Source organism: Heterodontus francisci, chromosome 36, assembly GCF_036365525.1.
Source record: "Heterodontus francisci isolate sHetFra1 chromosome 36, sHetFra1.hap1, whole genome shotgun sequence".
Taxonomy (NCBI): domain Eukaryota; kingdom Metazoa; phylum Chordata; class Chondrichthyes; order Heterodontiformes; family Heterodontidae; genus Heterodontus; species Heterodontus francisci.
In genome coordinates this window covers 36,733,412-36,759,406 of record NC_090406.1, presented here as the reverse complement: position 1 = coordinate 36,759,406, position 25,995 = coordinate 36,733,412, and the positions used below count along the sequence as shown (strand labels likewise).

The following is a 25,995-nucleotide window of genomic DNA, read 5'->3' as shown; positions in this document are numbered from 1 at the left end:
GCTCACTTCTGGGCTGCTTAAATTTCACCGAATGTTGTCTACAAGTGGACTTCATCCCACCCACAGAAGTTAATTTTTGGGATGTTTTTCCAAATTGCTTGCTCCCTGCCTGACTGCTATATTTTTCACCTAATCTTTGCCCTGCCTGTGCAGCCCAGAATTCCCTTTGTGTCTGTGCTTATTTTGACGCTATTCCTGATTTAAGCCAGTTCGTTGTTTGTTTCCTTTTTTTGCTTTGGCCTTTCACTTCTCTCCCATTCCTCTGATTTAGACTTTAACTGTAATCTTGATGCGTTTTTTTGTAGTACGTGGTGAGTTGCATTACACCTTATTGTGAAAGTACATGGTAATGGTCGAGTGCACTAGAAAAAATACCACACAGCTGAGGACGTTGCCAATGTGTTTGCACAGTGCATATTATATCTAACCAAAAATTCATCTGTTCCTCAGACTCTCGCTGGATCCTGTGGGAAGTTTGCTCCTTTTGAAATCAAAGAACACATGGTCCTTGCTCCAACAAGCCGGATATGCTTGGATCAAGAAGTTCTTGAACAGTTAGATGAGTTGCTGGAAAATCAGTGTTTTAATTCTAATTACTTTAAAGAATTGCACAATCAGAAGCCAAGAACGTCAGGCCCTACAAGTCCCAGAATAAGCATTACGGAAGGCAGTTCATGCAGGTAAAAATGAAGCATATTCAAAATATAATTGTTTTTGCAAAATGTACCTCCATAGGAACAGGAATAAACCATTAAACCCCTTGAGCATGATCTGCCATTCAGTGAGATCATGGCTGATCTTTACCTCAACTCAGTTTACCCACCTTTGCTCCCTTTCACTTGATCCCCTTCCAAAATAATACAAATTATCGATCTTCAGTCTTGAAAATTTTCAATTGACCCAGCATCGATAGCCTTTTGGGGAAATGAGTTCTAAGTTTGAAGTACTGTGTGGGAAAAGTGCTTCCTGATTCCACTCCTAAATGATCTAGTTCTAATTATAAGATTATAACCTCTTCTGAATTATCCCATCAAAGGAAATAGTTTCTGTCGACCTTTTGAATCTATTATTTTAAACCTCAATTTGATTATCCTTAAACACTGATGTTTAAGGGGCAGCGCAGTGGTTAGCACTGCAGCCTCACAGCTCCAGCGACCCAGGTTCGGTTCTGGGAACTGCCTGTGCAGAGTTTGCAAGTTCTCCCTGTGACCGCGTGGGTTTCCGCTGGGTGCTCTGGTTTCCTCCCACCGCCAAAGACTTGCAGGATGATAGGTAAATTGGCCATTGTAAATTGTCCCTAGTGTAGGTAGGTGGTAGGAGAATGGTAGGGAATATGGGATTAATGTAGGAGGGGATGTGGTAGGGAATATGGGATTAATGTAGGATTAGTATAAATAGGTGGTTGATGGTCGGCACAGACTCTTTGGGCCGAAGGGCCTGTTTCAGTGCTGTATCTCTCTATGACTTGCTGACATTGAATTCCACCAGCCACTTTGTTCATTTCACCACTGTATCAATATCTCTGCAGTTTCCTTTGTCCTCAGTATTATTAATCATACCTCTATTTTAATATTTGCAAATTTGGACACTATTTCTGCTAGCCCTATATCCTTGTTTGCTGAACAGAACCATATATTTCCTTTCTTTGGACTAGTTTTGATCCAATTTGCTACTGTTTAATTTTCAGTAGTCTCCTTTTGTGGTACCTTGGCAAAGGCTTTCTGAAAGTTCATGAACATGTATTGCTTTTCCTCTATCCAACATGTGTTACTACTTCAAAGAGCTTTACGGGTGACTTCCCCTAAAATGCACTCTCAACTTCAATTTTGTTTCTCTGATATCTTCACCAAAGTTACCCAAAAATTATCCCCTGAATGGGATAACTTTTAATCAATGGAAAGCTGGAGGATATTCAAGTTAATGTTAACTGAGAGATGCAAATATTTCCAAAGTAGGAATTGGTTAGTTTCAGGTCCTTGATCTTTGTTATCTACCAGCATAAGTTTGAAGTTGAGATAAATGTCAGAAATTGCTCTTCACAACCTCATTGCCCTTTGCTCTTGAATTCTGGGTGAAAAGTGGGCAACTGCGGTGTAGGCGCACAAACCATTGTGTTTTGTGAAATTGATCTCTGCTGTGAAAATGATTGGCTTGTGTAATTGTATTTTGCATATTGAAAATCTTTCCTGGTTTTTGGGGGTGTGCTGGAGGAGACAGCTCATAACATCAGTGTACTGTTTTGACAGTAAGTTGTGCAAGCACAAGGTTCCTAGCTGCAGTGAATAACTGTACTAATGGTGAACTGTCCAGTCTCCTTTCAGATGATTTATGTTCACTTCCAAATAAATGCTAACTTTTCTTTTTTTTTCCCAAGCAATGATGTAATTATGATAGACACTAATGCAAGTAGTGGAACTGTTGATCGGAAAAAGTTTTGCAGGATGAAGCTGTTGCAGTTTTGTGAAAATCACCGTCCTGCCTACTGGGGGACCTGGCAGAAAAAGAGTACAAAGGTGAACCCTCGGAATCCTTTAGCTAAAGATGAGGTAAGAAATTTGATGCCGAGTTTATTGGGGGAAGAGGATCTGACTAAGAAATGTGTGATTTCTCAAGAAATTGTCAACTTTCCAGTATAAAATCTAACATCAAGTCCTTTAAAAAATGGAATAGTTGAACCTAGGTTCATGAAATGGCTAACTATCCTAAGAATAGGCTTAAAGTTGTAGCAATGGCGAATCAAGAGTCCTGAGCCTGAGGTTAATCCTAATGTCCTGAGCACATGGTTGATTCCAACCTTCGCTACCTCCCAGATGAGGGTATAAAGAAGATTTACTGGCCAAGTGGCTCAGGATATTGATGACAAACTGTCCTTCTGTTCTACAAGGTAAATAAGGGAGGCAGCTTTTTATCCTTTGAACCAAAAAAATTGGGGCATATTAAACTAGACCATTTCTGTGCATCTCCTTGTGGCAGGTTTAGGAGCTATGATCTGGAAGTGTCTCACCTGGTTGTGCTCTTCAATCAGTTGTGGTGCCTTGAGATCTAAGAGATGGATAACTTAAAAATGGGAGGAAAAGCTCAGTGGGTAAATGCACCACTTGGTTGCAGATTTCCTAGCCAATAGCATGGCTTCTGGGCTTGGGTAAGTATGTCATCACTTTTCTTCCTGGGGTGTACCCCAAAAGTGTCCTAACAAAGGAGGGGACCTGAGTTGAGTGTCTGTGTGATTAATAAAATTGATCTTTCTATGAAAGCAAATAAAATGTGTATTTCTGCAAATATGAAATGGGGGAGTATCCTGAGTAACAATTTCTTCCCCCTTCGGTTTTGGGGCAAAATCACCGGAGAATTTGTGATGTATGTTTTTTTTTAAAAAAAAATTAACACTTGATAAAACTATCCTGTAACTTTTTTTGTAAAATAGATTGTGCTAGGTACACTGATCTACTTCTGGTTTGACTAAATATTAAGAACAATGTTTTTGCTCCTTGACTCTTGCACAGTGGCGCAGTGGTTAGCACCGCAGCCTCACAGCTCCAGCGACCCGGGTTCAATTCTGGGTACTGCCTGTGTGGAGTTTGCAAGTTCTCCCTGTGTCTGCGTGGGTTTCCTCCGGGTGCTCCGGTTTCCTCCCACATGCCAAAGACTTGCAGGTTGATAGGTAAATTGGCCATTATAAATTGCCCCTAGTATAGGTAGGTGGTAGGGAAATATAGGGACAGATGGTGATGTGGTAGGAATATGGAATTAGTGTAGGGTTACTATAAATGGATGGTTGATGGTCGACACAGACTCGGGCTGAAGGGCTTGTTTCAGTGCTGTATCTCTAAATAAAATAAAATTATGATAGAATGCAGGGAGCAAATTGTTCTGTTGATTGTGTAAATATTGCAAAATTGAAAAACGTTTTTTCACCTTTTTACTAATTTAATGTTTATATGGAAATTTATCCCTACAGCAGTTATTGGATTATGAAGTGGATAGTGATGATGAGTGGGAAGAAGAAGAACCTGGCGAATCTCTCTCCCACAGTGAAGGAGTTAGTACAGATTTTTTTTATAATTTAAAATGAAACCTTTCACTGTTTAGGGAATGTTTTGCAAAGCAATTTTTATAGATGCTGTGATATGTAATATAAAGTACATTTTGTTTGATTTAATGGGAGTACCTGCAATATAAAAAGTCACCTTGATCAAACCTTTTTATGTATTACACCCGAGGTTTTCCAGTTGATATCAGTAGTGTACAGAAATGTGCAGGATCAGAAAGACTACTGCAGTTGTCTGGCTAGTCTCCAAGTTTGAAACAAAAAGTGATGCCATATACTATTTCGCACCCCATCCGATTCATTGCGCACTCCACATTTCTATATGTAGTAGGTGGCATATGTTCTTTGTCTCATCAGTCTCTGAATGTGATTGACTGGAAGGGCAATGCTGCTCAGAACAAGTGACTACACCTTTACAAGCAATTCTTTGGCCGCGAAATGCTTCAGGATGTCCTCAGGACATGAAGCATGCTGTTTCTTTCCCCTTTTATGAGTCTCTACAGACTGTTAAATGTACAGGAATCAAAGTTGTAAGTTATGTATGATCACTGATAAACATCTTTCCATAAAGTTATAAAGCAATTTCACTTGCTCAGAGGAGGATGGGAAGCTCTGTAAAACGATGAAAACCTTGCTACAATTAACTGGAATGGAGTAGTTTGAAATAGGGGGCCATTGCACAGAAGTAACTGGAGAGCTCTTTAAAAATGTGTTGATCCATGAAATACAGCATTTCACATCCAGTACCATTTAGTGTTTTTAAAGCAATTACCAGAAGTTTTGTAAAAATAAGCTACAAATGAAGAAAATGATTTTTTAAATAGCAACTGCTGGAAATTGAAACAGCTGAGTCCTGTCCAAAAGGACCTTAAGCTATCCTTATTTCAGCTGCTGACAGAATTGTACATTTTCACCATTTTCTGTTGCCTGCAATGGGAACATTTGACAGTGCACAATTTCAGCATGATTGTATACAGCATTACATAATGAAAAATCAAATCAATGACGTTTGAGTCTTGCATGCTACGGAACCAGGGGTCATAGTCTAAGGATATGGGGTAAACCTTTCAGGACTGAGATGAGGAAAAATTACTTCACCGAGAGTGGTGAGCCTGTGGAATTCGCTACCACAGAAAGCAGTTGAGGCCAAAACATTGTATGTTTTCAAGAAGGAGTTAGATATAGCTCTTGGGTCGAAAGGGATCAAAGGGTATGGGGTGCAAGTAGGAACAGGCTACTGAGTTGGATGATCAGCCGTGATCATAATGAATGGTGGAACAGGCTCAAGGGGCCGAATGGCCTACTCCCGCTCCTATTTTCTATGTTATGTTTACGGAGAAAAGTGATGTTTCGAAATGCTTTTCGTGATCTAGGGCTCTGGAATAAACCAATTACAGTGCCAATCTATACTCCTTCCTGTTTAGGATGATGATGATGAAGCAGATGATGAAGATGACGACGATGGATTTTTTGTCCCTCATGGCTATCTGTCTGAAGGAGAAGGTGCAACTGATGAGGTAAGGGTTCGCAGTTGAGGCAGTGTGACTTGTGGTTAATCATTCACCAAGCTATAGTAACAGAACCTTTTTGACCACCTGATCACATGAACAAAGGAACTATAATGTAGTACTAAACCATGCAGATCATAAAATTGGCTCACTTCTGAGTCTCTGCTGAGTTTGCTGATCCGGTTTAGACAAGTTGATGGATTGAGTGAACCTGGTCTAAGGAAAGGAAAGCTTGATGGTAGCCAATGCATTAACAATGGGAATATGGTGGACACTGGGTGAGGACAAGATTGGTCATGGCTTTGATGCCCTTGTGGTCAAATAGCCCGCCAATTTTCATAGGTTTGCATAAATTCATTTAGATGAGGAACTGGTGGATTGCCTGTGGAGCCACCCAAATAAAATAAAAAATTAGTCTGTAGGTGGAAAAAATGGAGTGCTGTGAAGTAGATTTCTGCCTGGCATCTCTCCTAAGATCAGGAAAAATAACTAGTACAGATACATATATTAGAGTCTTGATCAGTTCCGTTTTAGAACCAGACTCACATGAAATATTGAGTTCAATTTTTGCTTTGTTCAGGAGGGCGAAAATCCTGAAAAGCAGAAAATCCGTCAGAGGATGAAGGCAAAAGAATGGGATGAGTTGATGAAAGGGAAGAAATTCCAGGTGCTGCAGCCCACCCTGATTGGATGTTTTTGGGAGAACAGCAGTGAAGTGTTGCACAGCTCAACCATGAAGATACTTCAGCAATTTTCAGTCTCTCTGTTTGATAACCAGATGGAAGAAGAGCAGCTACAGGAAATACACAATGGCAAATTAAAAGAGGAACAAAGTAAGGGCACTTCATGCAGTGTTTTAAGTCACATCTAGAACTAGGAAGACAAAGGGAATATACAAACATTTTTTTCAGCTGAAACTGTATGTGACAATTCTTAAACTTTGATTCCTGAGTGTTGTTACAATATTTTCTTACTCAAGATGCTAATATGTTTAATTGGAGTGCCTACTACAATCTATGGGAGAAAATGCCTGTCTGCTCTCTCTGAAAATTGTAGCTAACATGTACCTTGTCTTACACAATAATGATCTGTTTCTATGGCAGATCAGAGGGTTATCGTGGTAGCTTTTCCAGATGCTTCATACACTGTAGTTGAGGTTTTTTGTTTCCAAAACACACACACTGGGGTCTTTTGGATATTGGAGGCCAGATAAATATAAAATGAGTATCAACCTGTCCAGTACCACCAAATAAGATCGAACATTTAAAGCATTGCACCATTTCTGTACAGCACTGAGAGCCTGAAGCAAGATTCCAAGTTTGCAGTGGCTGAGGTCTACTTTTAGCTTGGCAACTAAAATCCAAATTAATGGATACTTCACTAATTTTTTTTTAAATTCATTTATGGGATGTGGGCGACGCTGGCCAGGCAAGCATTTATTGCCCATCCCTAATTGCCCTTGAGTAGATGGTGGTGAGCTGCCTTCTTGAACCGCTGCAGTCCATTTGGGATAAGTACACCCACAGTACTGTTAGGAAGGGAGTTCCAGGATTTTGACCGAACGACAGTGAAGGAACGGCGATATAGTTCCAAGTCAGGATGGTGTGTGACTTGGAGGGGAACTTGCAGGTGGTGGTGTTCCCATGTATTTGCTGCCCTTGTCCTTCTAGTTGGTAGAGGTCGCGGGTTTGGAAGGTGCTTTCTAAGGAGCCTTGGTGCGTTGCTGCAGTGCTTCTTGTAGATGGTACACACTGCTGCCACTGTGCGTCGGTGGTGGAGAGCGTGAATGTTTGTAGATGGGGTGCCAATCAAGCGGGCTGCTTTGTCCTGGATGGTGTCGAGCTTCTTGTGTTGTTGGAGCTGCACACATCCAGGCAAGTGGAGAGTATTCCATCACACTCCTAACTTGTGCCTTGTAGATGGTGGACAGGCTTTGGGGAGTCAGGAGGTGAGTTACTCGCCTCAGGATTCCTAGCCTCTGACCTGCTCTTGCAGCCACAGTATTTATATGGCTACTCCAGTTCAGTTTCTGGTCAATGGTAGCCCCTGGGATGTTGTTAGTGGGGGATTCAGCGATGGTAATGCCGTTGAATGTCAAGGGGAGATGGTTAGATTCTCTCTTGTTGGAGATGGTCATTGCCTGGCACTTGTGTGGCGCGAATGTTACTTGCCACTTATCAGCCCAAGCCTGGATGTTGTCCAGGTCTTGCTGCATTTCTACACGGACTGCTTCAGTATCTGAGGAGTCACGAATGGTGCTGAACATTGTGCAATCATCTGCGAACATCCCCACTTCTGACCTTATGATTGAAAGGAGGTCATTTGATGAAGCAGCTGAAGATGGTTGGGCCTAGGACACTACCCTGAGGAACTCCTGCAGTGATGTCCTGGAGCTCAGATGATTGACCTCCAACAGCTGCAACCATCTTCCTTTGCACTAGGTATGACTCCAGCTAGCGGAGGGTTTTCCCCCTGATTCCCATTGACCTCAGATTTGCTAGGGCTCCTTGATGCCATACTCTGTCAAATGCTGCCTTGATGTCAAGGGCAGTCACTCTCACCTCACCTCTTGAGTTCAGCTCTTTTGTCCATGTCTGAACCAAGGCTGTAATGAGGTCAGGAGCTGAGTGGCCCTGGCAGAACCCAAACTGAGCGTCAGAGCAGGTTATTGCTAAGCAAGTGCTGCTTGATGGCACTGTTGATGACATCTTCCATCACTTCACTGATGATCGAGAGTAGGCTGATGGGGCGGTAATTGGCCGGGTTGGATTTGTCCAGCTATTTGTGTACAGGACATAACTGGGCAATTTTCCACATTGCAGGGTAGATGCCAGTGTTGTAGTTGTACTGGAACAGCTTGGCTAGGGGCACGGCAAGTTCTGGAGCACAGGTCTTCAGTACTATTGCCGGAATATTGTCGGGGCCCGTAGCTTTTGCAGTATCCAGAGCCTTCAGTCATTTATTGATACCACGCGGATTGAATCGAATTGGCTGAAGTCTGGCATCTGTGATGCTGGGGACTTCAGGAGGTGGCCGCGATGGATCATCAACTCGGCACTTCTGGCTGAAGATTGTTGCAAATGCTTCAGCCTTATCTTTCGCACTGATGTGCTGGGTTCTCCCATCATTGAGGGTGGGGATATTTGTGGAGCCACCTCCTCCAGTTAGTTGTTTAATTGTCCACCACCATTCACGGCTGGATGTGGCAGGACTGCAGAGCTTAGATCTGATCCATTGGTTATGGGATCGCTTAGCTCTGTCTATTGCATGCTGCTTACGCGGTTTGGCACGCAGATAGTCCTGTGTTGTAGCTTCACCAGGTTGACACTTCATTTTGAGGTATGCCTGGTGCTGCTCCTGGCATGCCCTCCTGCACTCTTCATTGAACCAGGGTTGCTCTCCTGGCTTTATGGTAATGGTAGAGTGGGGGATATGCCGGGCCTTGAGGTTACAGATTGTGGTTGAGTACAATTCTGCTGCTGATGGCCCACAGCGCCTCATGGATGCCCAGTTTTGCATTGCTAGATTCGTTCGAAATCTATCCCATTCAGCACGGTGATAGTGCCACACAACACGATGGACGGTATCCTCAATGTGAAGACGGGACTTCGTCTCCACAAGGACTGTGCAGTGGTCACTCCTACCAATACAGTCATGGACAGAAGCATCTGCAGCAGGCAGATTGGTGAGGGTGAGGTCAAGTATGTTTTTCCCTCGTTGGTTCCCCCACCACCTGCCGCAGACCCAGTCTAGCAGCTATGTCCTTTAGGGCTCGGTCAGTAGTGGTGCGACCGAGCCACTCTTGGTGATGGACATTGAAGTCCCCACCCATAGTACATTCTGTGCCCTTGCCACCCTCAGTGCTTCCTCCAAGTGGTGTTCAACATGGTGGAGTACTGAGTCATCAGCTGAGGGAGGGCAGTAGGAGGTTACCTTGCCCATGGTTGACCTGATGCCATGAGACTTCATGGGGTCCGGAGTTGTTGATGAGGACTCCCAGGGCAACGCCCTCCCTACTGTATACCACTGTGCCACCACCTCTGCTGGGTCTGTCCTGCAGGTGGGACAGGACATACCCAGGGATAGTGATTATAGTGTCTGGGACATTGTCTGTAAGGTATGACTCCGTGAGTATGACTATGTCAGACTGTTGCTTGACTCGTCTGTGGGACAGCTCTCCCAACGTTGGCACAAGCCCCCAGATGTTCGTAAGGAGGACTTTGCAGGGTCGACAGGGCTGGGTTTGCTGTTGTCGTTTCCGGTGCCTAGGTCGATGCCAGGTGGTCTGTCTGGTTTCACTCCTTTTTATTAACTTAGTAGCGGTTAGGTACAGCTGAGTGGCTTGCTAGGCCATTTCAGAGGGCATGTGAGAGATAACCACATTGTTGTGGGTCTGGAGTCACATGTAGGCCAGACCAGGAAGGCAGATTTCTTTCCCGACAGGGTATGAGTGAACCAGATGGGTTTTTACAACAATCGACAATGGTTTGTTTCATGGCGATCATTAGACTCGCTTTTAATTCCAGATTTATAGAACATAGAACATTACAGCGCAGTACAGGCCCTTCAGCCCTCGATGTTGCGCCGACCTGTGAAACCATCTGACCTACACTATTCCATTTTCATCCATATGTCTATCCAATGACCACTTAAATGCCCTTAACGTTGGCGAGTCTACTACTGTTGCAGGCAGGGCGTTCCACGCCCCTACTACTCTCTGTGTAAAGAAACTACCTCTGACATCTGTCCTATATCTATCACCCCTCAACTTAAAGCTATGTCCCCTCGTGTTTGCCATCACCATCCGAGGAAAAAGGCTCTCACTATCCACCCTGTCCAACCCTCTGATTATCTTATATGTCTCTATTAAGTCACTTCTCCTCCTCTCTAATGAAAACAACCTCAAGTCCCTCAGCCTTTCCTCGTAAGACCTTCCCTCCATACCAGGCAACATCCTAGTAAATCTCCTCTGCACCTTTTCCAAAGCTTCCACATCCTTCCTATAATGCGGTGACCAGAACTGCACGCAATACTCCAGGTGCGGGCGCACCAGAGTTCTGTACAGCTGCAGCATGACCTCGTGGCTCCTAAACTTGATCCCCCTACTAATAAAAGCTAACACATCATATGCCTTCTTAACAGCTCTATTAACCTGGGTGGCAACTTTCAGGGATTTATGTACCTGGACACCAAGATCTCTCTGCTCATCTACACTACCAAGAATCTTCCCATTAGCCCAGTATTCTGCAATCCTGTTACTCCTTCCGAAGTGAATCACCTCACACTTTTCCGCATCAAACTCCATTTGCCATCTCTCAGCCAGCTCTGCAGCCTATCTATGTCCCTCTGTAACCTACAACATCCTTCGGCACTATCCACAACTCCACCGACCTTCGTGTCATCCGCAAATTTACTAACCCACCCTTCTACACCCTCATCCAGGTCATTTATAAAAATGACAAACAGCAGTGGCCCCAAAACAGATCCTTGCGGTACACCACTAGAAACTATACTCCAGGATGAACATTTACCATCCGCCACCACCCTCTGTCGTCTTTCAGCTAGCCAATTTCTGATCCAAAGCACTAATTCACCTTCAATCCCATACTTCTGTATTTTCTGCAATAGCCTACCGTGGGGAACTTTATCAAACGCCTTACTGAAATCCATATACACCACATCCACGCCTTTACCCTCATCCACCTGTTTGGTCACCTTGTCAAAAAACTCAATAAGGTTTGTGAGGCACGACCTACCCTTCACAAAACCGTGCTGACTGTCTCTAATGAACTTATTCTTTTCAAGATGATTATAAATCCTATCTCTTATAACCTTTTCCAACATTTTACCCACAACCGAAGTAAGGCTCACAGGTCTATAATTACCAGGGCTGTCTCTACTCCCCTTCTTGAACAAGGGGACAACATTTGCTATCCTCCAGTCTTCCGGCACTATTCCTGTCGACAATGACGACCTAAAAATCAAGGACAAAGGCCTCTGCAATTTCCTCCCTGGCTTCCCAGAGAATCCTAGGATAAATCCCATCTGGCCCAGGGGACTTATCTATTTTCACACTTTCCAAAATTGCTAACACCTCCTCCTTGTGAACCTCAATCCCATCTAGCCTAGTAGTCTGTATCTCAGTATTCTCCTCGACAACATTTTCTTTCTCCACTGTAAATACTGACGAAAAATATTCATTTAACACTTCCCCTACCTCCTCTGATTCCACACACAACTTCCCACTACTATCCTTGATTGGCCCTAATCTAACTCTAGTCATTCTTTTATTCCTGATATACCTATAGAAAGCCTTGGGGTTTTCCCTGATCCTATCCGCCAATGACTTCTCGTGTCCTCTCCTTGCTCGTCTTAGCTCTCCCTTTAGATCCTTCCTGGCTAGCTTGTAACTCTCAAGCGCCCTAACTGAGCCTTCACGTCTCATCCTAACATAAGCCGCCGCCTTCCTCTTGACAAGCTCTTCAACTTCTTTAGTAAACCACGGCTCCCTCGCTCGACAACTTCCTCCCTGCCTGACAGGTACATACTTATCAAGGACACGCAGTAGCTGCTCCTTGAATAAGCTCCACATTTCGATTGTGTCCATCCTCTGCAGTTTCCTTCTCCATCCTACGCATCCTAAATCTTGCCTAATCGCATCATAATTTCCTTTCCCCCAGCTGTAATTCTTGCCCTGCTGTATATGCTTGTCCCTGTCCATCGCTAAGGTAAACCTAACCGAATTGTGATCACTATCACCAAAGTGCTCACCTACATCTAAATCTAACACCTGGCCGGGTTCATTACCCAGTACCAAATCCAATGTGGCATCGCCCCTGGTTGGCCTGTCTACATACTGTGTCAGAAAACCCTCCTCCACCACCTTCTGCTGTGGTGGGATTTGAACCCGTGTCCCCAGAGAAATACCCTGGGTCTTTGGGTTACTAGTCCAGTGATAATACCACTACACCACTGACATTTATTGCAGCAATGTACCTGGTGCATCTATGAGTCTCTTTCGATTTTATAAATTTTTAATCGATCAGCTAAAACATCATGGTTTTAACTTTAAGTGTTTATTTTATTTGTTTATTTCTGCTGTGCCTACCCACTTTTTTTTCATGTTTGTGCTTGGGGCCAGACTGTTCAGTTTCCTGTCCGTTAACACCCTCTCTGTACTAATGCTTTGTCTTTCAGCACACCATTAACATACCATTTCCCTTTGCTCCATGACCTTCTGGTCAGTTATTCACTGTGACCTTGTCCTATCAACACTCCCTCGTTTTGTTATCTCTTGCCCCAATCCCGCTTTACTTGCTTAAAACCTTTTTTATTTCTAATATTTGCCAGTTCTGATGAGGGGTCACTGACCTGAAACGTTAACTCTGCTCTCTGTATAGATGCCTCCAGACCTGCTGAATATTTCCAGCATTTTTTCTTTGTATTTCAGATTTCCAGCATCTGCAGTATTTTGCTTTTATTATTATGGTTTTTACTTTATTGTCTTCCTTTTTTAAAGGAAGGAAATTATGAAAGCCGTAGTGACATTATGCAGGCTAACCAATCTGAGGAAAACTAGGTTACCTTGCATTTCAATTACATAATTGGAAAGCACTGAGCAGAGCTGACACAATATGACTGTCCTCGGCAAATTTAGTGTTTTTGGTGAGTTCCCTTTGGCTTGGTGGGTTAATGTGCCACCTAGACTGGTACTGATTCTATTTTCCCCCACCCCAATATGTGTTGATTTTAAACGAGCTCAGCTGAGGGATGTGAAAACTAACCTCGAATGTCCCCCGAGCTATTCAAGATTCCTTTCCCCAATAGCTATTTTGGGGTGGAGGGGAAGCGAAACTGAAAGCTGTTGGAAACTCTATGCATGCAGGCTTCAGATTAATAGAGTTGCTTATAGTGCCCTGCTCTGCTGAATAGTTTGCTGACACTTATTGGGCTTCCCAATGACTAACTTGGGCAAGGTATCAAAGGGCCCTTTGTGCCTGTGGAACCTTCCTTGGCAAGAGTCAAACCCTTCAGAAGTGCAGAGGGTGGACTACTTCATTAAAAGAAAGAACTTTGATTTCTATCGCTATATTGATGTCCCCAGCACATCCCAAAGCGCTCAGCAACCAATGAAGTTCTTTAGAATCATATGATTACAGCACAGAAGGCGGCCATTTGGCCAATCGTGTTTGTGCAGGCTTTCTGGAAGAACCACTCACCTGGTCCCAATCCCCTGCCTTTTCCCCATAGCCCTGCAAATTGTTTTGCTTCAGATAATTATCCAATTCTCTTTTGAAAGCCACAATTGAATCTGCCTCCACCACACTCCGGCAGCGTATTCCAGATACTAACCCTGCACTGCATTTTAAAAAAACGTTTTTTCTCATGTTGTCATTGCTGTTTCTGCCAATCACCTTAAATTGGTGTCCTCTGGTTCTCAACCATTCCGCCAGCAGGAACAGTTTCTCTATATCTGTTCTGCCCAAAACCCTCATGATTTTGAACACTTCTTTCAAATCTCCCCTTTCACTTCTCCAAGAAGAACAGCCCTGCCCTGTCTTCTCCAATCTATCCATGCAACTGAAGTTTCTCATCCCTGCAGCCATTCTCTATTGTAGAGGTTACAGGATGGGGAGGGTAACTAGTCTGAACTAGAATCTGGGCCCAAACTAGTCAAAAGCATGAGGTGATAGCCAAAGTTCTAATTTTTGCATTCCGGACACCATCAACATTCTATGTTAGCAATCTGTCGAGATTGTAATTATGCTGAAGTTTTTACTTTTCATTTTTTCTACACCCTTTTATGCCTTTACATCCTTTCAAAAGTATGGTACCCGGAATTGGACACACAACTCATTCAGGCTGAACTATGGTTTTATACAGGTTCAGCATAACTTTGTTTTTTTTTATAGATACAGCACTGAAACAGGCCCTTCGGCCCACCGAGTCTGTGCCGACCATTAACCACCCATTTATACTAATCCTATATTCCTACCACATCCTCACCTGTCCCTATATTCCCCTACCACCTACCTATACTAGTGGCAATTTATAATGGCCAATTTACCTATCAACCTGCAAGTCTTTTGGCTGTGGGAGGAAACCGGAGCACCCAGAGGAAACCCACGCAGACACAGGGAGAACTTGCAAACTCCACACAGGCAGTACCCAGAATTGAACCCGGGTCGCTGGAGCTGTGAGGCTGCGATGCCGCCCCAACTTTCTTGCTTTTGTTTTTGCCCCGATTTATAAAATCCAGGACCCCGTAAGCTTTATGAAACGCTTTCTCAACCTGCCCTGCCACCTTCAGTGATTTGTGCACGTATATACCCCCAGAACCCTCTGCTCCTGCACCCCCTTTTTAGAATTGTACCCTTTTATTTCATGTTCCCTCTCCTCGTTCTTCCTATCAAAGAATCACTTGACACTTCTCTACATTTAAATTTCACCTGCTAAGTATCCACCCATTCTACCAGCCTGTCTATGGCCTCTTGAAGTCTATCATTATCCTCCTCGCAGTTCACATATGTCCAAGTTTTGTGTCTTCTGCAGATTTTGAAATTGTGTCCTGCAAATCCAAGTCTACATCATTTAATATATATCAAGAAAAGCAGCGGTCCAAATACTGATCCCTGGGGCACCCCACGATATACCAGAGATTTTTTCCCAGGGTGGAAAGGGCTACCACCAGGGGGCATAATTTTAAGGTGATTGGAGGAAGGTTCTTTACACAGAGAGTGGTGGGTGCATGGAATGCGCTGCCAGCGGTGGTCGTAGAAGCAGATACATTAGGGGCATTTAAGCAACTCTTGGATAGGTACATGGATGATAGTAGAATGAAGGGTAGGTAGTTAGTTTGATCTTGGAGTAGGTTAAAGGTTTGGCACAACATCGTGGGCCGAAGGGCCTGTACTGTGCTGTACTGTTCTATGTACTATACCTTCCTGCAGTCCGAGAGACAACTGTTCACTATTCTGTTTCCTGTCATTCAACCAACTTCATATCCATGCTGCCACTTTTTAATTCCATGGGCTTCAACTTAGCTGACATACCTGTTATATGGCACTTTATCAAATGCATTTTGGAAGTCCATATCAACCGCATGACCCTCATCAGCCCTCTCTGTGACCTCATCGAAAAATTCAAGCAAGTTAATTGAACACAATTTGCCCTTAATTCAGTGCTGGCTCTCCTTGATTAATTCACAATTGTCCAAGTGACAGTTTAATTTTGTCCCAAATTATCCCTTCTAAAAACTTTCCCACCACCGAGGTTAAACTGGTCTGTAGCTGGGTTTATCCTTGCACCCTTTTTTGAACAAGGATGTAACACATGCAATTCTCTAGTCCTCTGGCACCACCTCCTTATCTAAAGAGAATTGGAAGATTATGGCCAGTCCTCCCCAAATTCCACTCTTACTTTCTGCAGTATCCTTGAATGCATCACATCTAGCTCTGGTAACCTCATAACATATAAGCGCAGCCAGCCCATCCAGTCCCTCTTTCGCAATTTTTGGCCCATCCAGTGTCTCAGCTACCTCCTCTTTCACTATGACTTGGGTAGCATCTTCCTTGGTAAAGACAGATGTAAAATACTCATCCAGTATCTCAGCCATGCCTTCTGCCTTATTGCATAAATCGCCTTTTTTGGTCCCTAATCAGCCCCACTCTTTTTTCCCCCCCCCTCCCTTTTTTACCACCCTTTTACTATTTATCTGCCTATACAAGACTTTTGGATTCCCTTTTATGTTAGTTGCCAGTCTCCTCTTATACTCTCTCCTTTTGCTTCTCATTTCTTTTTTCAATTCCCCTCTTGAACTTTCTATTTTCAGCCTGGTTCTCAATTTGATTATCAACCCACTATCCTTTTCCTGCTTTATCTTGCTTTCTATCATTATCATCTAGGGAGCTCTGGATTTGGTTGTCCTGCTTTTCCCTCTCGTGGGAATGTACCTCAACAATACCCAAACTATCTCCTCTTTGAAGGCAGCCCATTGTTCTGTTACAGTTTTGCTGGCCAATCTTTGATTCCAATTTACCTGGGCCAGATCTGTTGTCACCCCATTGAAGTTGGCCCTCCCCCAATGAATTGCATTTGCTCTGGATTTTTTTTATTCTTTCATGGGATGTGAGTGTTGGTGGCAAGGCCAGCATTTGTTGCCCAGTCGTAATGCCCTTGACGAGGTAGTGGTGAGATGCTGTCTTGTACCGGTGCAGTCCATCTAGTGTAGGTACACCCACTGTGCTGTTAGGAAGAGAGTTTCAGGTTTTTAACCCAGTAACACATCTGTATCACCATTCCCCCACTAAGTCAGAAAGATGTGTGACTAGAAGGGGAACTTGCAGGTGGTGGTCCCATGTGTTTCCTGCCCTTGTCCTTCTGGGTGGTAGAGGTCACAGGTTTGGTATGTGCTGTCAAAGGAGGCTTGGCGAGTGCATCTTGTAAATGGTACACACTGCTGCCACTGTGCCAGTGGTAGAGGGAGTGAATGTTGAAGGTAGAGGATGGGGTACCAATCAAGTGGGCTACCTTGTCCTGGATGGTATTGAGCTTCTTTAGTGTTGCTGGACTCATCGAGGCAAGTGGAGAGTATTCCATCAGATTTGTGCTTTAAAGAAGGCTTTGGGGAGACTGGAGGTGTTACTCACCACAGACTTCCCAGCCTCTGACCACCTCTTAATGCCACAGTATTTATATGGCTGGTTCAGTTCAGTTTCTGGTCAATGGTAACTGCCCAGGATGATGATGGGGAATTCGGCAATCATCAGCGAACATGCCCACTTCTGACCTTATGGAGGAATGTTCATTGATGAAGCAGCTGGAGATGATTGGGCCTAGGATGCTAACCTGAGGAACTCCTGCAGCAATGTCCTGTGGCTTAGATGTTTGTCCTCCAACAGTCACAACCATTTTCCTTTTGTACTCGGTGTGATTCCAACTAGTGGAGAGTTTTCCCCCTGACTCCCTTACTTACATTTTGCTAGGGCTCCATGATGCAGTCTTTAGGGATGTGACCATAATATTATAGAATTTTACATTATGTTTGAAAGTGAGGTAGTTCAATTTGAAGCCTGGGTGTTAAATTTGAACAGGAAATTATGAAGGTATGAGGCGCACACTGGCTGAGGTGGATTGGGAAAATGTATTGAAAGGTATGACAGTACTAGGCAGTGCATAATCTAAAAACAATTATAACGTAGTTTACAGCAACTATGCATTCCTTCAAGGGACAAAAACCCAAAAAGAAAAGTCAGTCAACCGTGGATAACAAAGGAAGTTGAGGATTGTATAAGATTAAAAGAAAAGGACTATAAAGTTGCCAGAAATAGTAGTAAACCAGAGAATTTGGAGGATTTTGGAATATAGCAAAGGAGGACCAAGAAACTGATCAAGAAGAGGAGAATAAAATATGAATATAAACTGGCAAAATGAAGTACTGTAGAAGCTTCTATAAAAGGAAACATTTGGCTAAGACAAATGTGGGTCCATTAAAGGCAGAGTCGGGAGAATTTATAATGGGGAATCGAGAAATGGCAGAGAAACTAAATGATTACTTTGTGTCTTTCTTCAGTGAGGAAGATACAAGAAATCTCCCAGAATTAGAGATCCAAGGGATTAGGGAGAATGAGGACTTGAAGGAAATTAGTATTAGTAAGAGGGTTGTATTGGGGAAATTAATGGGACTGAAGGTTGATAAGTCTCTGGGACCTCTAATTCTCCATCCTAGAGTGTTGAACTAAGTAGCTACGGAGATAGTGGATGCTTTAGTGATCTTCCAAAATTGTTTAGATTCTGGAACGGTTCCTGCTGATGGGAAGGTTGCAAATGTCACCCCACTATTTTTAAGAAGGGCAGGAGAGAGAAAACAGGGAACTACAGACCTGTTCGCCTTACATCAGTAATGGGGAAAATGCTAGAATCTATTCTAAAGGATATGATAAATGGCCGCTTGGATGATAATGTGATTGGGCATAGTCAACATGGATTTATGAATGGGAAATCAAGTTTGACGAACCTTTTGGAGTTTTTTGAGGATGTTACTAACAGATCGATAAGGGGGAGTCTATGGACGTAGTATACTTCGGTCTTCAGAAGGCTTTTGATAAGGTCCCCCACAGAAGGCTGGTTAGCAAAATTGAAGCACATGGGACAGGTGATATACTGGCATGGATTAAGGATTGGTTAACAGGCAGAGAACAGAGTAGGAATAAACGGGTCATTCTCGCATTGGCAGGCTGTGACTTGTGGGGTACCATAAGGATCAGTACTTGGGCCCCAGCTGTTGACAATATATATCAATGATTTGGATGTGGGGACCAAATGTAATATTTTCAAGTTCTCAAATGACACAAAACTAGGTGGGAATGTGTGTTGAGGAATATGCAAAGTGGCTTCAAGGGGATTTGGACAGACTTGGTGAGTGGGCAAGAACATGCCACATGGAATATAATGTGGAAAAATGTGGGGTTATCCACTTTGGTAGGAGGAATAGATGTCAAGCGTTTTTCTTAAATGGTAAGAGATTAGAAAGTGTAGATGTACTAAAGGACCTGGGTGTCTTATTAGTAAGTCACTGAAAGCTAACATGCAGGTGCAGCAAGCAATTAGGAAAGCTAATGGTATGTTAGCCTTTATCGCAAGAGGATTTGAGTACAGAGTAGCGAAGTCTTCAATTGTATAGAACCTTGGTTAGACTGCACCTGGAGTACTGGGTGCAATTTTGGTCCCCTTCCCTTAGGAAGGATATTATTGCCATAGAGGGAGTGCACAAAGGTTCACTAGACTTGTTCCTGTGATAGCGGGACTGTCCTATGAAGAGAGATTGGGGAAACTGTGCCTGTATCCTCTAGAGTTTTGAAGAATGAGAGGTGATCTCATTGAAACCTACAAATAGAGATACAGGTTAGATGCAGGTAAGATGTTTTCCCTGGTTGGGGAGTCTTGAACCAGGGGACACAATTTCAAAATAAAGGGGAAGCCACTTAGGACAGAGATGAGGAGAAAATCCTTTACTCAGAGGGTTGTGAATCTTTGGAATTTTTTACCTCAGAGGCTCTGGAGCTGAGTCATTGAGTATATTTAAAGAAGAGATTGGTATTTAGAAATCTGTCAATACCATGAAGGGATATGGCAATAGTGTGGGGGGGGAGGGGGGGAAGGCATTGAAGTGGATGATCAGCCATGTGAATGGCCTACTCCTGCTCCAGTGTTCCTATGCTACACTCTGTCAAATGCTGCCTCGATATCAAGGGCAGTCACTCTCACCTCGCCTGTAATTCAGCTCTTTTTGTCCATGTTTGGACTTGGGCTGTAATGAGGTCTGGAGTCAAGTGGCCCTGGTGGAAGCCAAACTGTATCAGTGAGCAGGTTATTGCTGTGTAAGTGCCGCTTGATAGCACTGTCAACAACAACATCCATCATTATGATGATTAAGGGTAGACTGATGAGAGCAGTAATTGGCTGAATTGGACTTGTCCTTTTTTGTTGATAGGACATACCTGGCCAATTTTCCACTTTGTCAGGTAAATGCCAGTGTTGCAGCTGTACTGGAGTCTAGGTTTTCAGTTCATTTAGCTGAAGTGGGGTTTGAATCCGCACCTTCTGACTTGGGCAAGAATGCTGCCATTTGAGTTAAGCTGATGTTTATTGGGGCTCAACTCCAACTTTGGATGTTTGATTTACACAGAAGATCCAAACTTTAACCCATTGAGAAAATATTTCAAAACTAGCTGTATTATTGCAGCATTGCATCTTAACCTGTTTAGACCATGTGATCCTTAGTGTCCTGCTCTGCAAGTTACAGTAAGGGATTTCATTTTTTTTGTATGGTGGGGGTGGGCGGTTTGCAGTGCGGGGGCGTTTGATGTATCATATGAAATGTTTCCCCAGGTACTAAATTGTGTTTTCTTTTCTTCAGTATTAATAAGCCTGCTTCCACTTCTTCATGGAAATGTGAATGGCAAAAAGGCCATAATTAAGGAATTTCAGGAGTGGTACAAACACAAACCTTCTGCAAGCATGCTGGTGCTCCCTCCTTCTGATTCTACAAGTCCCCTTGGCTCTGATGCCTCTAGACCTGAGACTCCCACAGTGGATGAGGATTTGACCATTCCGTCCAAGGCAAAATTACAGCGGCTTATTTCCGAAAATGGAGTTTATGAGAAAAGAACGGCTTTCAGACTGAAGTGCTGGTATGTACATGAAGCAGTGCTGAAAAGGTTTAGGATGGAGAAACTTCCTGTTCCAGGACAGTGGAATTACCTCACACAAGTCCAATCTACAGCCAAGGAGGAGAGTACCATTGCAGCAGGAAGTGGACAGAATACTCCCAGTTTGGGAAGGAATACAGGGCAATGCATAACTGGTTCCGGCAAGAGGAAGTCAGCTGGAAGTATGTCAATCAAAAAGTTCATGCACAAATTTGTAGATACTGAAGGTCAGGTAAGATCGTGTCCTAAAAGTGAATTACATTTAAAGTTATCCATTAAATGTTGGCCCTTTATATCCTCTCTGTTCAAAGTAACTTTCCCCACAACTACAACTTTATGATGAATCAGAATATACTAGTTGCATTTCTGCAGCATTCCTCAGGAAAGTGTTAGAATGTATTTTACATTGGGAACAAAACTGTGGACTCTGATGGAAAGGGTTAGGATAGATTGAGGATACAGTTGAGTGTTTTTGAGGTGTTTGCAGCCAAGAGACAGGTGATGAGGTAATAGCTGAACAAGCACCTGATAAAGTGGGAAGATAAGGGCATGCCTAGTGGTGGGTAGAGAAATGGGAGGGAGGTGTCTGAGGGCAACAGCCTTAAAATGGCTGAAGCCATTGAGGAGTTGAAAACCTAAGATTTTGTCAACTCAAGGGGGTACAGAGCACCATTGGGGATGATAGGATACTGATCTTGGGTTGGAAAGTGGCTTGCAAGGTTTTCAAGTTGAATTTTGAGAATGGTTAAGGTCGGTGCCAGATAGTAGTGCTAGACACACTGAACCTCAAGCTGTTGAATGCACAAACTCTGATCTCATTAAGACCAGCAGTAGTGGGAGACCAGCCTTGTGTCTAGGTTAAAAGTCGAGCTCAAACTTGAGCAACCCGTGTCCATTCTGTACTTCTTAAGGTAGCAGTCAGGGAGGTTAATGGAGTTAAGACAGAAACATAAGAACTTTGATTTTTGCCAAAATGAAACTGGAGGCAATATTGCAGTTGGAGATTGGGGCAGTGTTTTCTCGATCAACAGAAATGGCAGAAAGGTAGAGCTAGGTGGTGTCAGCATACAAGTAGAAGCCAGTCCTATGTTTCCGAAGTCATCTGTGATAAAAAGGGCCAATGGAGCACACTGAAAGTGTTTGTGGACAAAGTAGAAGCCATTGGAGGCATTGTGGTGTATGGTAACGAAACCAGGAATGAGCACTGCCGCAGAGATGATCTGGAGGAAACATTGGAATGGTCAACTCCAAGGTCCTGGAGAGAATGAGCAAAATGAGGCTGTCACCATCACATAGGATATCATTTAATTTTGGTGCAATGCTAGTAGTGGTAGAGAAGAAGAAACTAGATTGGAGGGTCTCATAAGGAGAGGTGGGAGTAGATGTGTGACAACGAGAGAGAGAGAACACAACAGAAATCGGGTTCTAGTTGGAGAGCATGAGGTAAAACAGTACCAGAAGTAGGCTTATGTCAGTATTTGCCTAAGGAAGTGAAGTTGGATAGTCAGATACTGGAATGGGAAAGGATTAAAGGAACAAGTGGTAGCCTTCATGAATAAGATCAATATGTTGAGGGCTGTTGGAGAAACCTGAAGAGAGTGCAGAATGGTTGATAATTGGGAGAGGGAAAGTTGAGGCTCACGCAGTCACTTTGGGTGACACAATTCCCTGAGCATACTAGCCAAAACCAGTAGCCACCTTCGTCTTCCCTGACTGACAAGATGCCATTGGAGGCAGCTTTATTAATATTAGAAACTGTGACCTTTGGACTAGCCTGAGAGCCAATCCAGAGCTCTGAAAAGGCATACTGCCAGCCATGTACCCAGTTTGTGCAGTGGTATCATGGTTTCCCACTCTGTTTTGGCTTTGGATTGGTGCTCCGACCAGACCAGAGTCATGGGGCCACAAAACAAAGCCCCTCCTTGGTGACTTCTTGATGTAGGAAATGTCCACTGAAATTTAAATTTGGGGTAGAGTTTCTATATTTTTTATTTAGAGATACAGCACTGAAACAGGCCCTTCGGCCCACCGAGTCTGTGCCGACCAACAACCACCCATTTATACTAATCCTACATTAACCCCATATTCTTTACCACATCCCCACCATTCTCCTACCACCTACCTACACTAGGGGCAATTTACAATGGCCAATTTACCTATCAACCTGCAAGTCTTTGGCTGTGGGAGGAAACCGGAGCACCCGGCGGAAACCCACGCAGTCACAGGGAGAACTTGCAAACTCCACACAGGCAGTACCCAGAATCGAACCCGGGTCGCTGGAGCTGTGAGGCTGCGGTGCTAACCACTGCGCCACTGTGTTTCTGCTTTGGGCACACTTTTTTTTTTGAAGTGTTCTCCCTCTGCTGCCCCCCACCCCCAAATTTTTGCTCAAACTCTTGCATATTGGCGAACACACAATCTGCTAAGAACCATTGTAATTGGACAGCATTCGAAAAGTAATTTGTTAAAAAGTCTGTTTTTAAAAACATTGCTGTATTAGGTGTAGTTTTAATACAGTTGAAAGTTAGTTTGACAAAAGCATTTTAAATCCGTGCCACTCTGTTACTCGGTGAGTAGCCCAATTTTAAATGACTGAAAATGGCTTTAAAAAAAGAACCATTTCCTAGTTATATTGGCGCACAATAGTTAAGTTTCTTAGTAAATTAAAATTCTATTCAAAAAGTTTTAAAGCATTCCTTGCACCCAGAAGTTCCAGTTTAATTTTTGGAACTTCCTCGAATACCTTCAAACGAGCAGAAACTCCCAAAGGTGATTAATTCATCCTGGGACGGGCCAGTTTTGTGGGCAGGGCTATCTTGCATGACTGATACCTGTGTGACATCCAAGTACCCACACTGGCCATTCTTTGCATTGACATTATCAGAAAAGGCAGAGCAGTTTTGTCATAGTCATACAGCACAGAAACAGGCCCTTTGGCCCATCGTGTCCATGCTGGTCATCAAGCAGCTAGCTGTTCTAATCTCATTTACTGGCACTGGCCCGTAACCTTGTATGCTGTGGCGTTTTAAGCCTCTACTACCCCTTCAAGCAGTGTGTTCCAGATTCCAACCACCCTCTGGGTGAAAATTTTTTCTCTCAAATCCTCTCTAAACCTCCTGCCCCTTACCGTAAATCTATGCCCTTGGTTATTGACACCTCCGCTAAGGAAAAAGTTTCTTCCTATCTGTGCCCCTCATAATTTTGTATGTCTCAATCAAGTCCCCCCCTCAGCCTTCTCTGCTTTAAGGAAAGCAACCCTAGCCTATCCAGTCTCTCTTCATAGCTGAAATGCTCCAGCCCAGGCACCATCCTGGTGAATCTCCTCTGCACCCTCTCCAGTGCAATCACATCCTTCCTCTTGTGTAGCGACCAGACTGTATACAATACTCCAGCTATGGTCTAACTAGTATTTTATACAGCTCCATCATAGAGGCCTGCTCAGGTTGGGCCTGACCTGGTCCAAGTCCCTCCAATTTTACCCCGAACGCGCCCTGACTCGACCATCCGTTTACTTATCATCTTGACACTGAACCTGACCTTCCTGACACTGAACCTGCAAGAAGCTGCAGCGCATGTGTGATGATGTCATAGTGACATCACTCGCTCACTGTGCAGACTCAGTTTCGTCCTGATCTCCCAGCTCGGGTAAGGTTTTTTTTTCAATACTTACCAGCAGAGCACTTGCCGTGTGTGTCCAGCCCGGCTCAACCCGACCCGAACCAAACCCGACACGTCATTGGCTCCCATCGGATTCAGGTCAAGTAGCAGGCCTCTACATCATAACCTCCCTAACTCTTATATTATCTGCCTCAGCTAATAAAGGCAAGTATCCCATATGCCTTCCGAACCACCTTATCTACCTGTGCTGCTACCTTCAGAGATTTATAGATAAGTACACCAAGGTCCCTCGGACCCTCTGTACTTCCTGGGTCCTAGCATCCATTGTATATTCCCTTACCTTGTTAGTCCTCCCGAAATGCATCACCTCACACTTCTCAGCATTAAATTCCATTTGCCACTGCTCTACCCATCTTACCAGCCCATCTATATCGTAATCTAAGGCTTTCCTCCTCACTATTTACGACACCACAGATTTTTGTGTCATCTGTGAACTTACTGATCATACCTCCTATGATCTTGTCTAAATCATTTAATATACACTAGAAACAGCAGGAATCCCAGCACCGATCCCTACGGTACACCACTGGTCAAAGGCTTCCATCGGATTCAACAACCCTCGACCATCACCCTCGGCTTCCTTCCATTAAGCCAACTTTGGATCCAATTTGCAAATTTCCCTGGATCCCATGGGCTCTTAGCTTCTTAACCAATCTCCCATGCGGGACCTTATCAAAAGCCTTACTGAAGTCCATGTAGACTACAACAACTGCTTTACCCTCATCTACACACCTCCTCAAAATTCAGTCAAATTTGTTGGACACTATCTCCCCCTGACAAAGCCATGCTGACTATCCTTGATTAATCCCTGCCTTTCCAAATGGAGATTAATCCTGTCCCTCAATTTTTTCCAGTAGTTTCCCTGCCACTGATAGAGTCACTGGCCTGTAATTATCTGGCTTATCCCTACTACCCTTGAATAATGGTACCACATTCGCTGTCCTCCAGTCCTCTGGCACCTCTCCTGTGGTCAGAGAGGATTTGAAAATTGGTGTCCGAGCCCCTGTTATCTCCTCCATTGCTTCACACAGGAGCCTGGGATACATCTCACCTGGGCCTGGGGATTTGCCCACTAAAACCACCTCCTCAATGCTAATTTGTTCGAGTATATCACAATCCCCTTCCCTGATCGCTACACCTACATGGTCCTTCTCCATAGTGAGCACAGATGAAAAGTAATCATTTAAAACCTCACCTATGTCCTCCGGCTCCACACACACATTGCCACTTTTGTCCCTAATGGGCACTACTCTTTTCCTGGTTATCCTCTTGCCCTTAATATACTTGTAAAATGCCTTGGGATTTTCCTTTATCTTGCCCACCAGTGTTTTTTCATGCCCCCTGTTCGCTCTCCTAATTACTTCTTTAAGTACCCCCCCCCCCCCCCCCCTTTACACTTTCTATACTCTTCTCTGGCCTCTGCTGTTTTCAGCCCTCTCAATCTGCCATAAGCCTCCTTTTTATTTCCTTATCTAATTCTCTACATCCCTTGACATCCAGGGTTCCCTGGACTTGTTGGTCCTACCCTTCACCTTTACAGGAACATGTTGGC

The 25,995-nt window shown here is 43.8% G+C and overlaps 1 protein-coding gene across 2 annotated transcripts in view; it reads left to right on the top strand.

Moving 5' to 3' along the window:
* The window catches only part of chaf1a (chromatin assembly factor 1, subunit A (p150)), a 66,403-nt gene that overhangs the window by 27,459 nt on the left and 12,949 nt on the right, over positions 1 to 25,995 (top strand). For both annotated transcript variants that reach the window (XM_068016545.1, XM_068016543.1), the window contains 6 exons: positions 451 to 680; positions 2,375 to 2,546; positions 3,959 to 4,039; positions 5,473 to 5,565; positions 6,137 to 6,389; positions 20,474 to 20,997. In XM_068016545.1, the coding sequence (XP_067872646.1) occupies positions 451 to 680; positions 2,375 to 2,546; positions 3,959 to 4,039; positions 5,473 to 5,565; positions 6,137 to 6,389; positions 20,474 to 20,997 (1,353 nt within the window). The remainder of the gene's footprint in view (positions 1 to 450; positions 681 to 2,374; positions 2,547 to 3,958; positions 4,040 to 5,472; positions 5,566 to 6,136; positions 6,390 to 20,473; positions 20,998 to 25,995) is intronic.